The sequence below is a fragment of the Bombus bifarius genome, unplaced genomic scaffold (genome assembly GCF_011952205.1).
Source record: "Bombus bifarius isolate JDL3187 unplaced genomic scaffold, Bbif_JDL3187 scf7180000008237, whole genome shotgun sequence".
NCBI lineage: Eukaryota > Metazoa > Arthropoda > Insecta > Hymenoptera > Apidae > Bombus > Bombus bifarius.
In genome coordinates, this window is record NW_022884532.1 from 97,773 (window position 1) to 110,478 (window position 12,706).

The 12,706-nt window shown below is 40.6% G+C and overlaps 1 protein-coding gene across 1 annotated transcript; it reads right to left on the reverse strand.

Annotated features, from left to right (window-relative positions):
- Nucleotides 1–1,629: 1,629 nt before the first annotated feature.
- On the reverse strand, nucleotides 1,630–12,269 carry LOC117211487. The gene is made up of 3 exons (XM_033455424.1): nucleotides 9,283–12,269; nucleotides 3,764–4,043; nucleotides 1,630–2,768 (listed from the first exon to the last, which is right to left on the reverse strand). Exons 1-3 carry the CDS (start codon nucleotides 9,416–9,418, stop codon nucleotides 1,670–1,672), a joined length of 1,515 nt encoding a protein of 504 aa, XP_033311315.1. The 5' UTR covers nucleotides 9,419–12,269; the 3' UTR covers nucleotides 1,630–1,669.
- Nucleotides 12,270–12,706: the final 437 nt, after the last annotated feature.

Sequence of the window (12,706 nt, forward strand, 5' to 3'; positions counted from 1 at the left end):
CAAGCACCTCGTTTCTCTCTATACCGAACTATTGGGTTGGGGTTAGGTAGGTGATTGCGGATTTTGTCAATACCACCATTTTCATAATCATTTCCTTTTTATGATTCTTGGTCTAGTTTCTTGGTCTAGTTCTAATTTCTCTGAGTTGCAGGCAGAGGAGACAAGTATTAGGTTGGCACAAAGTGATTGCGAATTTTGTCATTAGGTGGTATTGACCTCAGAGAATGTTATTGCAACTCAGAAAAACTAGAGCTAGACGAAGAAACTAGACCAAGAATTATAAAAAGGAAATGATTATGAGAATAGTCTACGAAGATGCGTTGAGCGTGTATTTACGTTCACAATATTGCCGTGAACCTTTATGAAGAGGTTTTGCAATCAAAGGGGTTAAGAGGAGAAAATGATTAAATGCGATTAGACCGTTTAATAAAAGAAGAATAATAAAAGAATAATAAAAGAAGATAATAATGTGAATTTAAAGTTAAAAGACTGGAATATTGATAGGTTTCGCATTCACGGTCACAATACCATGACCTTTCGTAGGGACGTTTTTCAATAAAGAGAGTAGTCAATAGTGGAAATTGGTCAAATGTAATTTGTTTTTTCTGTAGATGCAAGAATATGGTATAATAGAAAAGGTAAACAACACTAATTCAGAACTATAGGACTAGAATATAAGTAGATTTTGCATTCACATACTGTTGTCATACTCGTTCTCGTACTAGTTCATACTGTTCACGCTACTGTTGCATTCTTTTGTGAGAACATTTGACTATTAAAAGACTGGCCAGTGAAAGAGGTTGCTTAAGTATGACTTGTTCTCCATTCTCACCACGCAGAAAAGAAAACAACACAATAAAGGAGGTTAGCAACGCCAATTCAGCGTTAAAAGCATGAAACATAGATACAATTCGCGATATTCTTCATGAAAACAAAGAATAGATTTTCTCGTTTTGGTAGCCAAAGAGTTATAATTTGAGCGCATCGCGCTTAAAGTGATGCGACGTGCTAGACAGGGAGAAAATTTCCCATGAGTGCATTTCATTATCATATCATTCGAGGTACCGGCGAAGTATTCGCAAAAGAGTGAAGCGAAGTTTTTTTTATTCTAATTATAGTAGTTATATTCTCCAAAGCGGCATGAATTGTTGCTTTTACCATGTTACAAGTAAATTTGAACGAACGTTTGATCTTTGTAAGAACGGCGTAGGTTACAAGTTGCAAACGTCGCATTGTCTTCTTATCTTATTTCCCAGAGGTAATGCGGAGGTGCATTGCTGAAATAGCTCGTTCGTGTCCCTGATTTCGTGTAATCTTCCGTTTTAATTATACAAATTTCATTTCGCGGAACGGTGCCCGCTTGTATCCAATGTTATTTTAAATATCTTCATTTTGCATAAACAGAGAATTGCGAAAGAAAATTTTCGAGAATTTCAACAGGGGAAAGATACGATGAGCCTACTCTTGTCGATTTTATAAGTTTTAGAATGCTTAATAGCTTAAAGGAAACATTTTAACGAGTTCCAAAATATAAGATAAGAGAACTCTTTAGATTCAAGGACATTTTAATATATATAACTCACCATATTCTTCTAATCAGGAGATGAAGAATCAATAAAATACATCACAATCGATTAATTCTATTTTATTATATACATCATTCTTCCCGCTACGTGAATGCTTTGAAGTCGCTGAAAAACGTCCTCATCCTTCGATTAAGTTCATCCGCGTACCTCAATGCGGATTCATCGACCCTAACGTCCCCCATCATAATCTCGCAGTCCAAGTGTCTATCATCACAGGCTCTATGATGATGCTTTAACACATCTTCCGGATCAAAATGGTGCGCCCGTCTGGTAGATGGATTCAGTGTGGTCAGAGCGTAATGATTGTGCACCGTTAACGCGCGCCTGGTCGAGACAAAGCTCTTCACCGAGTCACCTTCTGGCGAGATGCAAGCAGTTCTGATTGTGTCCAGATAATCCAGATCAGGCAGAATATTCGTGGAATTGACCTCGAAGCTAGCGCGGTCGGTTTGATTTCTGGTCTGCAGCTCAGGGAAGAAATAAACGTTTCTAACTGAATACGAGGCGAAGTCCTTGAAGTTTCTTCCAAGCTTGATCCTCTCGTCGAGCAACAGCTCATACCAGTTCTTTCTTCTGGCCGGAACGATCGCCTCGTCGATGTCGATGGGCAGCACAAATTCCGATCGATGAAGATTATCGTAGAAGCAGTGATTGTAGGGTATCAGCTCCATACGTCTCTTGATCCAGATGTCCTCGCTGAGAAACCGCCTTCTAGCGATCTTCTCGTTCGGTAGATCGCCCGGCAACGTCAGATTGAACCATCTGATCACGTTCGATCGCTCGTACAGCCTCAACACCTTCAACACGTTCTCGTGAACATTGAACACGTAAAAATAAAAGTGCTCGGCACCTAATATTCGGTGGAATTCGACAAAAGCGACGATCTTCCGAGAGATGTCCTCGTCGAAGTCCAAACCCTTGATGCAAAGTGTGAACTGACGGCGTCGTTCCTTCGCCTCGTTCCTGTCTTCCCCGTTTATCGTTAAACTATGACTAGCATTCTGGTGGCAGGGCTCCAGGCCTACGTACACCTTCGACGGCTCGATCGCTGCATCCGGTGGTAATTGACAACCAACGAGGATCCCCGCATAGCTATCTACTGTCTCGCCCCACTCGTCCAACCAAATCGTCGACACAAGTGCCTCCACGCTGACAGCTCTGCCACGTTCTTCCTCTTTGTACCTGAACGAACAGAGATTATATATTTGATAATATATAGATAACATTCAATATATTTAGATAGATTTCAAAGAACATATCGCGACTTTAATTCAAGAAAGTTTTTGTATTAAACGAACCTTGCTACTTATATTTTCTTACATGTAAACGAGCAGAAACAAAGATTATTAAGTCTCGTGTTTTTAATAAAAGAAATCTTCCTCCCCGTGTCTGAGGAACGTGCAAAATCAGTAATTTGTGCTGAATCTCGGAATATTCAGATAGGGGCCAATGTTTTTTGACTGAAGGAAGTTTAGTTTCGTGACCGAATTTACATAATCGTTCGAATTATGAAACAGCTGCCTGCCCCTCGAAGAAGGTCTAAAGAAAGTTTGATAGTAACCAGGCAAGAAGTTAGATTAAAGCAACTGTTCATGGATGATGAGTGCGGAACTCGATTAGCCCTATCTTATTATATGTCGTTGGATTATCTCGTTATTTTGATATAGTATTATCCTAGCAACTTTTAGGCAAGAAGCTTTTAAGGATGAAAACGATATGGCTTTGGAAACACGGCGAAATTTCTGAATTGTCAAAAGGATCATCTGTGAATTGTGTACTTACTTATGCATACTTATGCATTTATGGAAGATTTAAAGATGTATAAATATACAAAACGTGCATAACATATAGAAAAATATATAAAATATAATGCAATAGTACTGATTATAATATTTAATAGAAAAAAGAAATCTCTATTTAAGAGTTCTATTCCCTAGTGTTCATAGAAACATTAATTTCCATAAAGATCCGTAATCTAGTAATAATATGGAGAGTTGAAGATCCACTGTGCTGAAATTTACAAATTTTCCATATAATTTTTTAGACCGTGACCATTTAATTATGCAGAATCGCGATCAACCGCCGATACCAGGGCTTTACTGTATACCGGAAGTAAGAACGGTTGAAGTGACTAGAAAAGATGGAAAGGCTGACTCGCTCGCGAAAAAATGTCTCACCAGACGGTGCAGAAAAGGCCAGAGGTCGGTAGAGGTCCACGTTTAACGCCAATCACCCTGAGGCTTGGGTAACCGGCCACTCTCAGGTCCAAGTGGGCGCTGTACAGGAAGAGCTGTCCGGGGATTGTCTCGAGCCACTTCTCATCGGTTAACTTGAACGTATTTAACGTCGTTCCATACGTTCCATTACCGTCGCACTCCTTGGAGGGTCTGTAATCGAGTGCCAATCTCCGCGCCCATGAGTAAGCCACGATGCTTCTTGTGCCCGGGGGTTCGCCACCTGGAAAATGTGTCAGGGAGATTGAGATTGTGATAGTCGCGTGACGCATGCTACACTCTGCTCATTAACGCGGAAGCGGCGGTAGCGCACGCTTTTCGGCTAATTAATTCGATACGAGCTACGTACGCGATGCGGGTTATTAAATGGAAAGCTACATCGCGTGAAAGATAAACCATGGTCGCTTAAGTATTTACGGAGGCTCGAATGTATCCGCGCTAGATAATTAAGTTCGTTTTTCTAGGTAGCGTTTATACTAAACATTGGTTTAATCTTTTAATGGTGTACGTGGGTTATGAGTTAAACTCACGCATTAATCTTAACATTGATTTCTATGAGTATTAAGATATTTATGAAAGAATACATATTTAAAAACTTTTAGGGGAATTATTTCAAGTTTTGAGAAGTATGTATCCATTCTTCAATTAGAATTATTATTTTCGTTTAAATTTCAAATGTTTGAATGAAATTTTTAATGACCTGTTGTAGTAAACGTATAAGTAATTAAATATTACAGAATTTTTTTAGTTCTGGTGAAAACTTGGAATAGTAAAACTTTGACATGAACTCAGATAACTTAATTCACCTACGAAGATTTACTACTCTTGCGTTATTAACTCTTCCACTGAATACATTCCGGTGATATTCGCGGAAAATCAATTTTATCGCAATAATTTACCGAGGTAAAATAAGTTTGTTTAATTAAAATTTATAGCTTTTGCTAGCAATAATTGATTGAGCCTACACTCCCGCTGTGCAAGTGAAAATAATTCTAACTAACGGAAAACCCACATTAAAAGATATTGCACCTGTAAACAGTTGATTAACAATTTCCTTTATTATCAATCGTGTAGCTATGATAGTGTCATCGTTCCCTGCGAATAGAAAGGAAGCCTAGACACCTCGACGATCTTTTACCGGACGGAAGTATTACGTCATCGAGCGAGGCCGGACGCTGTACGTCGTGAATACGTTTACGTGTCAGTAAACGATCGTGCTACATTTAAATTGTTATTTCCATAAATTCTCGGTAATTTCTCTCTAATTCCTGTTCTAAGCGATTTCGAAACACGTCACTGACCTCCGATAAGCATCGATTAGCTACCTATATAGAATTTCAATTGCTCTTTTGGTTAATTGCTCTGTAATAGCAAATATGCTTTAACGTATATCGAAGGGAAACTCGTTTTGCGTAAACGTCACGAATGACCAGGAGTCATGACCACTGGTTACCCTGATCGTACTTTTATTCCATTTTCTGCCATCACGATCGATTCGTTTAATGGATTCAATAGTGAGATATGTCATTTGTTCACGCACGACGAAACGTAAATAGAAACTAGCTGGTTGTCAGTTCTACGTGACCGTTTATAACCAGTGTTTAAAGCGTTCGTTAACTGTTAGTTGTAGAATGAATTTTTATACAACTTGCTTCTTACATAGTAATTTGACATTTATATTTGAATTTTTATTTAAACATACATGTAATTTTTCATATTTGAATTTAATTATTTATATTTAGATTCATTTTCAAGTTTAAATTTGAATGCGGCTTTTCAAATATGAAACCCGAGTTTCTATGTTTAAATCCCATTTTTTTAAACGAATGCTTTTCTCATTTATATCAAGTTCTTGAGAAAAACTTGTCTTAGATTCGACCAAATTAAGCCACCTCCGTAAATACTTTCCTAAACTAAAACTATTACTTCAGCAAAATAAGCACTGACAACTGCTAAGCAAACAAAGATACTCTCATTACAATGATTCCCGAATTAATCACGACCGTTAAGCCCAAGAGGCACGATACGTGAAAGGCACGTTTACCGTTAATATTTCACTCCTTTCTTCTAGCCCTATCACTTCTTCAACCTAGCATAAATCTGTACTCCCAAAGCATCTCACACCTGTGCACATAAAATATCCATCTTCCGTTAATTCTCGAATTAAAGCAGCTTGGCCGACCAATTAAATCCATGCCCTTCGGCGTGCGATCGGTGTGCGAATGTTTCGATCACGCTTTCTGTCTGTTTATCTGTTTCTGTCTCTGTCTCCATCTCTGTCTCTGTTTGTTCCTCTCTCTCTCTCTCTCTCACTGATATCCCAGCTTATGCATCCTACTATGTACAGTGTACAGTCACTGTACAATCGTTAAAAGTTGTGTCTACCCTTGACCCAACGACTGCGTATTACGCTGATGCCGCGTACCATCGAAGCCTGCCCTTTAGCAACTTTGCTTCCTGCTTTCTCTCGGAGACGCCACGGTTCGCTAGTTTTACGAGAAAGCGAATTCTGCTACACGGTAACCGACAGAAATATGAGAATGAACCGACGACGGTCGAAGAACTATGAAGAGAAGAGGCTTCGAGGCTCACATTTTCCAGTAACTCGCAGAGGTGAAATAGTTGGAGAACGAGAAGAAAGAGGGTGTTACGTGGAAGAGGAGGCAATCGGTAGATGAATCGAGCTGTAAATTATGTCACCTAATGAAGTCGCTACCGCCAAGGAACCGTGTAAAGATTTGTGTCCACGATAAGCCTGTGTCACCGCACCGCGGTTGATTTACGGCCCTCAAGGGGCGAGCTTTTTGTACGCCATTCCACTCGACTCGATTTCGACGGTTTTCTCAGGGAATTAGTACGTGCTGGTGCTTGGAGATGATAGTTGTTCGGCTTTGGGTTTAATTAATTTGGAAGACGAAGTTTGGATTATCCGATCTGATTTCTGATCTGAAATCTGATTTTAAAGTTTAGAGTGGGTGTCGATGCGATGAATGGTGAATGTTTTAACGTGTTATATCAGTCATCGTATTTGATTTATTGTTTGTTAATTATGTAATCTTGAAGTTACAATTTCCCAGTGATCTTCATTGTAAGATTATTATTTCACCACTTAAAAATTAGTTTAAATTGTTGGTAGTTGATTTAGGACTTTGAATCATTTTACACAATTAATCGTGAGTGAATTCTGAAATTTTGAATTATTTGAAAAAATTAAACAGAAGATAAGATATAGAATTTTTTAAAAAGCACCTGAAATTATATACCGATATTAAATTGAAGTTCAAATCTGCCAATTTAGGCTTAGAAAATCTCTCTGGAACTATTCTTTCCCTTATTCATGGATAAAGGAAAATTTCAATCCACTGTACCGAAACAGAACTGCAAATCTGTAGCAAGAGATCTTCTGATTATTCAGCTACATTGGTCATAAATCATAATAGAAAATTTACTTTTATCTTCACCGAGATTCCTCTTATGCAGGCCTGTAGAGTATAAAATGAAACGTTCGATTTACATCGAATTGCTGGCCGAACAACTTATTTGAAGGAAATCTAACACGTTACTCAAAGAGAAACAGTGGGCTCGTTAAAATTGACACAATTAAGCATAATCGTTCGAACTATGAATTAATGGTCGGTTGAAGGCACGTGTGGAATTTTTCTATTCTTTGTCGGCTAGAGCCAAGCGCTGGGAAAGTATTCACTAGTAGGAAGTAGTGCGAACAGTAAAACACAAATCTCCTACTAAACTTGGAACGAGGCTATCCTAACACATGGGAATGGCTTTTGCGATTGTAGAATCTTCTTGTAGCGTATCAATCGCTGTGTCAGCGAAAGGACTCGAGCATTTCGTCACTTTTACTTTTGTCCGGAGCTCCATTTTCGTTGCGTCAGCCAGAAATACCTTTCTCTTGAATTACGACCGGTACTATAAACTTTACGATTTCATAAAGATGGTGAATAATTACCCTGGCTTGGGTATACTATGTAGTAGGAATTTAATATAATTTAACATCATATAACCTTTGTATCTTCGTGTTTTTTAAAACCGAATTTACCAAGAGTCTAAAATTATTTCTTGTTTTTTAGTTATATTTATTCAAAACGCTATTTATAAACATAAAACAATAAATTTTGCCAACGTAATCATGATAGTCATGTCTTATCCGAACATAGATAGTATATTTACGCAAATTCATATTTGTATACTATATCGTATATTTTTTACACGTAATAATGCTAATAATATTTCAAAATGCCGTAAAATACATAATACATTCTGAAAAAAATTTTACAAGTGTTCGAACAATTTCGTGAGTTACTGCATCTGTCATATTCCTGCAGAGGAATCTTAAAGTTATCTTGTTAAATATTATGCAGATCAAAAAATTCCTAGTGCTACTATAGAAGAATATAGACTTCCTCATAGATGTAGATATATGATTATTATTCTTGTTCTTTCATCTTGATCTCGCTAAAAATTGTTCGCTCTCGTAAAATTCTTCGAAAGAAAGATGTATCGATATTTGACGGACACGCTCAGGAAATTTATGACACATTTTGAAAAGCAGCGATCAACCCATCAGGAAACTTATAAATTTCTCATGGTCCCAGATCAAGGTACTTGCACTTTGCACAGCTTTGATATGCAAATACTTAGATATAGGAGAAGATAAAAGTTGCACATTTGCATATTTAAAGAAGCTGTTATCGATGATCTTTGACTCAGAGGGCTTTCATGCTAGGAAAATAAATTCGAGATTCTTGCATGGCGGAATTCACTTAGCTCCGTGTCTCGTGAAATATTGCTTTCAAAATAAGGCAAAGAGGATGTTTAGTTTGCTACATAAAATATTCCAATAAGATCAGACGCCATTCCTTATCCTTTAATTAGATATTCGCTAATTACTAGGTATACTTTTGTACATATTTTTACTTCACAAAATATATTTAATTAGATATAATTACATTTTAGAACAACGATTCTAAAAATATCTCAGAGATGTCAAGACTGAATTGAAAATTTAATTTTCTTAACTACTACTTTTTTTCTTATACTTAAGACGTCTGATTAATTTAAGACTGAAATGTCAATAAGTATTCTTAGAAAAGTAAAAGTAAAAGGAAAGTAAAATTTCCATGAATATGGCGTTTAAATTTAAGAACTTTTTATTCTTCGACCTACTCTCTCACAGATACCTATTCACGAGTTTATTCAACGCGAAACTTAACTAAAATCCCACCGCAAGGATTCGAAAGGGACAAAATCAGCGGTGTCTAATCGCCTAGCATGAAACAACCGAATAAAAAAGGAGATAGAAAGAAACAGAGAAAAAATAGGCATTGTTAGGTGGCAAAGGCGCGTTAGTGGGTACGGGCTGCGAACCGTTCAGCGATAACGAAAGGGCAAGGGTCGCGCGCTGCTGGAGGCGAAGGAGCGCAGCAACGGAGAAAATTGCTTACCAGGCGTAGGAGGAGGATCCGCTGGTGGATCCGGGAGTTGTGGCGGCGAATCAAGCAGAGTCAACACGCACAACGCGGTGACCAGCACGGCGACTAGGCCTACTCTGCATAGCCTCCTGGTTCCTGCGACCGACATATTTGCTCCCGTCCGTAGTCCCGCGTGATCGGTCGAGCGCCGCCGCTCGACTTTCGATCACCGCGCGAGCCTCGAAACGCCCTTGAATCGATCCATATTTAACCGCGATTTGCAATTCAATTCTCAAGAATCCCAAGCTGAGGAATCTTCCTGAAGAGATTAAAGTTCGTAAAGAACCAACGACTAGCCCTGGTAAAGACTATCGCACGATGACGACGATGAAAGTTGTTGATAAAGAACTAGGAAGTATTGAGAATCATTTTTTCGTCGTTAACCAGTCTCATCGTTGATACCAATGACTGCTATGATCGCAAAGTGGATGTACCGTTGCATAAGCCTGATTCAAGTTTCGAAGTTGCGTAATCTTCGGTAGATCGATAGTAGGATTGAAATCGATCCGCGATAGCGTGACGCATTCCCAGAGATCGCTTCGAATTCGTAGCGACGGCAGAGCGGATCGATCAGCGGGATCAGGCTTTTCTGGTTCCGTCGACTGTTTTGCATAACACGCTCCGCTACACTTTCATCGTTCTTAATGCTCCTCCACGCGGGTCTAATGATCTAGCAGAGAAGCCGCGCGACATATATACGCGGCCAGCCGCTGACTGGTTCACTGGAATCGCGGAAATCTGGATTTATAGGATGCGGACGCCGCTTTAAACGCGATCTTGGCGTGCGTAGCGGGCATTCGGCGCCGAGATTGAAAGTTGGCACGCGATTCGGCTTTCACGACTAGTTATTCTTGACCACTGATCGACGAACTTTCGACGATTTCTCAAGTCGATGACGGAACCTTCTTTCTCTTTTCTTCGCGATCTTCTTCCTTTGCAGATGTCTGATTGGTGTACCCTTCTGCAACCTCGATCGATATCATCGAGCAATAAAACGAACTCGTTTTGCTTTTCAAATCTTGGAGATCGGCGATCATCGCGCGTAACCGTGAAACCAACTCAAAGGACGATCAGTGATGGCTGGCCTTCTCGGAAAAGTCGTTTGCCAGCAAATCGACAGACCGGTACTCGCAAACGAGACGCGCAACCAGCCTGTTTAATAATCGCGGCCGACGTGTGGGTTCCAAGGTGAGCACACGAATCCGTCTTCCCGAGCTACGTAAAAACGAGCGTGGAAGCTACACGACCTCCCACGCGACGCTCCAGCTTCTTCGTAGGCCGGTGGACCATGTATGGTCGTGCTGGTAGCTCTTTCAGAGAGCAACTCCCTGGGACCGTCGATAATCTAATTAACCCGGTATCTCTGTCGCTTTAAGCGTTTTTTGTGCACCACCGTTTCTTCTGCATCCCGTCAATCCTGCTCCCGGTCGGTTCGTACGCTTTGCTCGCCTCTTTTCCTTCCTTCTTCTCCCCTTGTTTCCTTGATAGCTCTTTTTTCCCCTCGTGTTCTACGTCTAGTTCTTTCTCGGCCTATTTGTAACACGGATCACGAATCAATGGATCCATCCATAAGACCATCGTTACCGAACAATGGTGTCGACAGATCGGCGCGTATCTCTCATATCGATTCACGCTAGCGTGACCATTCCAAATTCATTCGCCATCACGTTCAGTTTCGCCTCGGAACGATGATCGTGGAATGATGCTCGGTGATGAGATTGCGTTTCTTTGTCGCTTGAACCAGGCTCCAAGTTCTCGACACCTTTCTGTTAATTCGAACCGTGAGAACAGATCTCTCGATCAACGTTCGTTTACGACGAGTAAAATTTCCCGTTCGAATGGATAGATATGGGTCTCGTATATGGACTAAGCTTTACTTATCGTTAGTTAACGAAGCATTAAGACTTTAAGAGGATTGTAATATTCGTGTTTCTACCTGGCCACTCGACTAGACGTTTTCCGTCTTGTTTTTATCGAACGTCTCCTTTCTCGATCAGCTTGACGTTCGAACACGATGTCGATGGATATAGTATAACGTCACTTCCGCTCTTCATAGTCTAATGAACCGACCAGTGTATAGCCGCTCGACATGGATAAAATAAATCTAAACTTGGACTCGTCAAGTCTTTTTTTCAATCGTTCATTGCTTCAGACGACCACCCAGTAAAAACGTATTCCGTATTCACAGTAGCGAATTGCTTTAATGAAACAGCGGGGCGGAGCTCGCGGAGCGTTCGAGTTTATAAAATTCACCTTTTGCTTCTGGACGGAACATCTTACTCCCCTTATCTACACTTCCACATCCTCTTTTTCCACTTATTCGTCACACTATGATAGGGACAGAGCTAGAACTAGTATCTCTTCTTCTCACGATCCATAGTTATCCAGATCGATCGAATTAATTCCCGATTAAATTGAACCATCGCAGAGACGTTCCGATCCACGTGTACTCTTAATCGCGAATTATATCGTCCCTCGATCGAATTCCATCCTCGCGATTCCTATTACACCATAGCAACCACACCTCTACGTACATCCTTCGCTCGACAAATTAACACAACCGCAGATCCTCAATAATCATGTCTATTTATAATCTCGATAACTCTATTGCGTTCTTAACTGCAATCTGTCCATTTCATACATGATCGAAACATCCAGAAATTGGATCATAATTACGATCTTAACCCTCCTCGTCCTTGTTCCACTTACGAATCCTAGAAACCTCAAAGAACACGCGTATCCGTTAAAGAACTTTCTTTAGTTCTGTCAGATGTAAGAAGCCAGCGAAAAACACGTGGCCTAGTGGCCCGGTCCCGTCACCAAAACACAGCCGGTTCCCGTGGAACGTTCGGAGCGCACGTGGTCGCCGGATCGACCGAGCGGATTGGTGCAATCTCGCCTGCGCGAGAGTCCGAAGCGTACTGCGTTCGAGCGGGAGGTGAACGCGCCACCAGAGCCAGCTCGAGTCCCGACGTCTTTGGGCCCGTTGCTTTAGCGTTGCCTCGCCAATGCGCTTTGCCTTGCCCCATCCCTACTCGAACTCGCCTCGCCTCGGCTACAACCTAGCTCTTCCTGGCTATCCTGCCTCGAGATTCTGCTTAGCTACTCTGTTCTGTTTCTCTTCGAGGCCGGATAGTTAGTTGACTTTACCTTGTCGTAGCCTTGCGAACCACGCCGCGTCTTCTTCGCTTCTGTTTTCTTTTCATATTTGCTACTGCTACACACAATTATACTTCTCGTGGATATTTCGCGTGACCGTACCCTCCTGTTGCTGTTTCGATGGTGATTTTATTGGTGATTAAGATGGACGAAAGTTTTTCATAGGACATTGGCGAGGTTTAGATGGAGAGTTTGAGAAAGATTGATGAGAGGCGTTGATTGTTCTTGGGATGTGTAG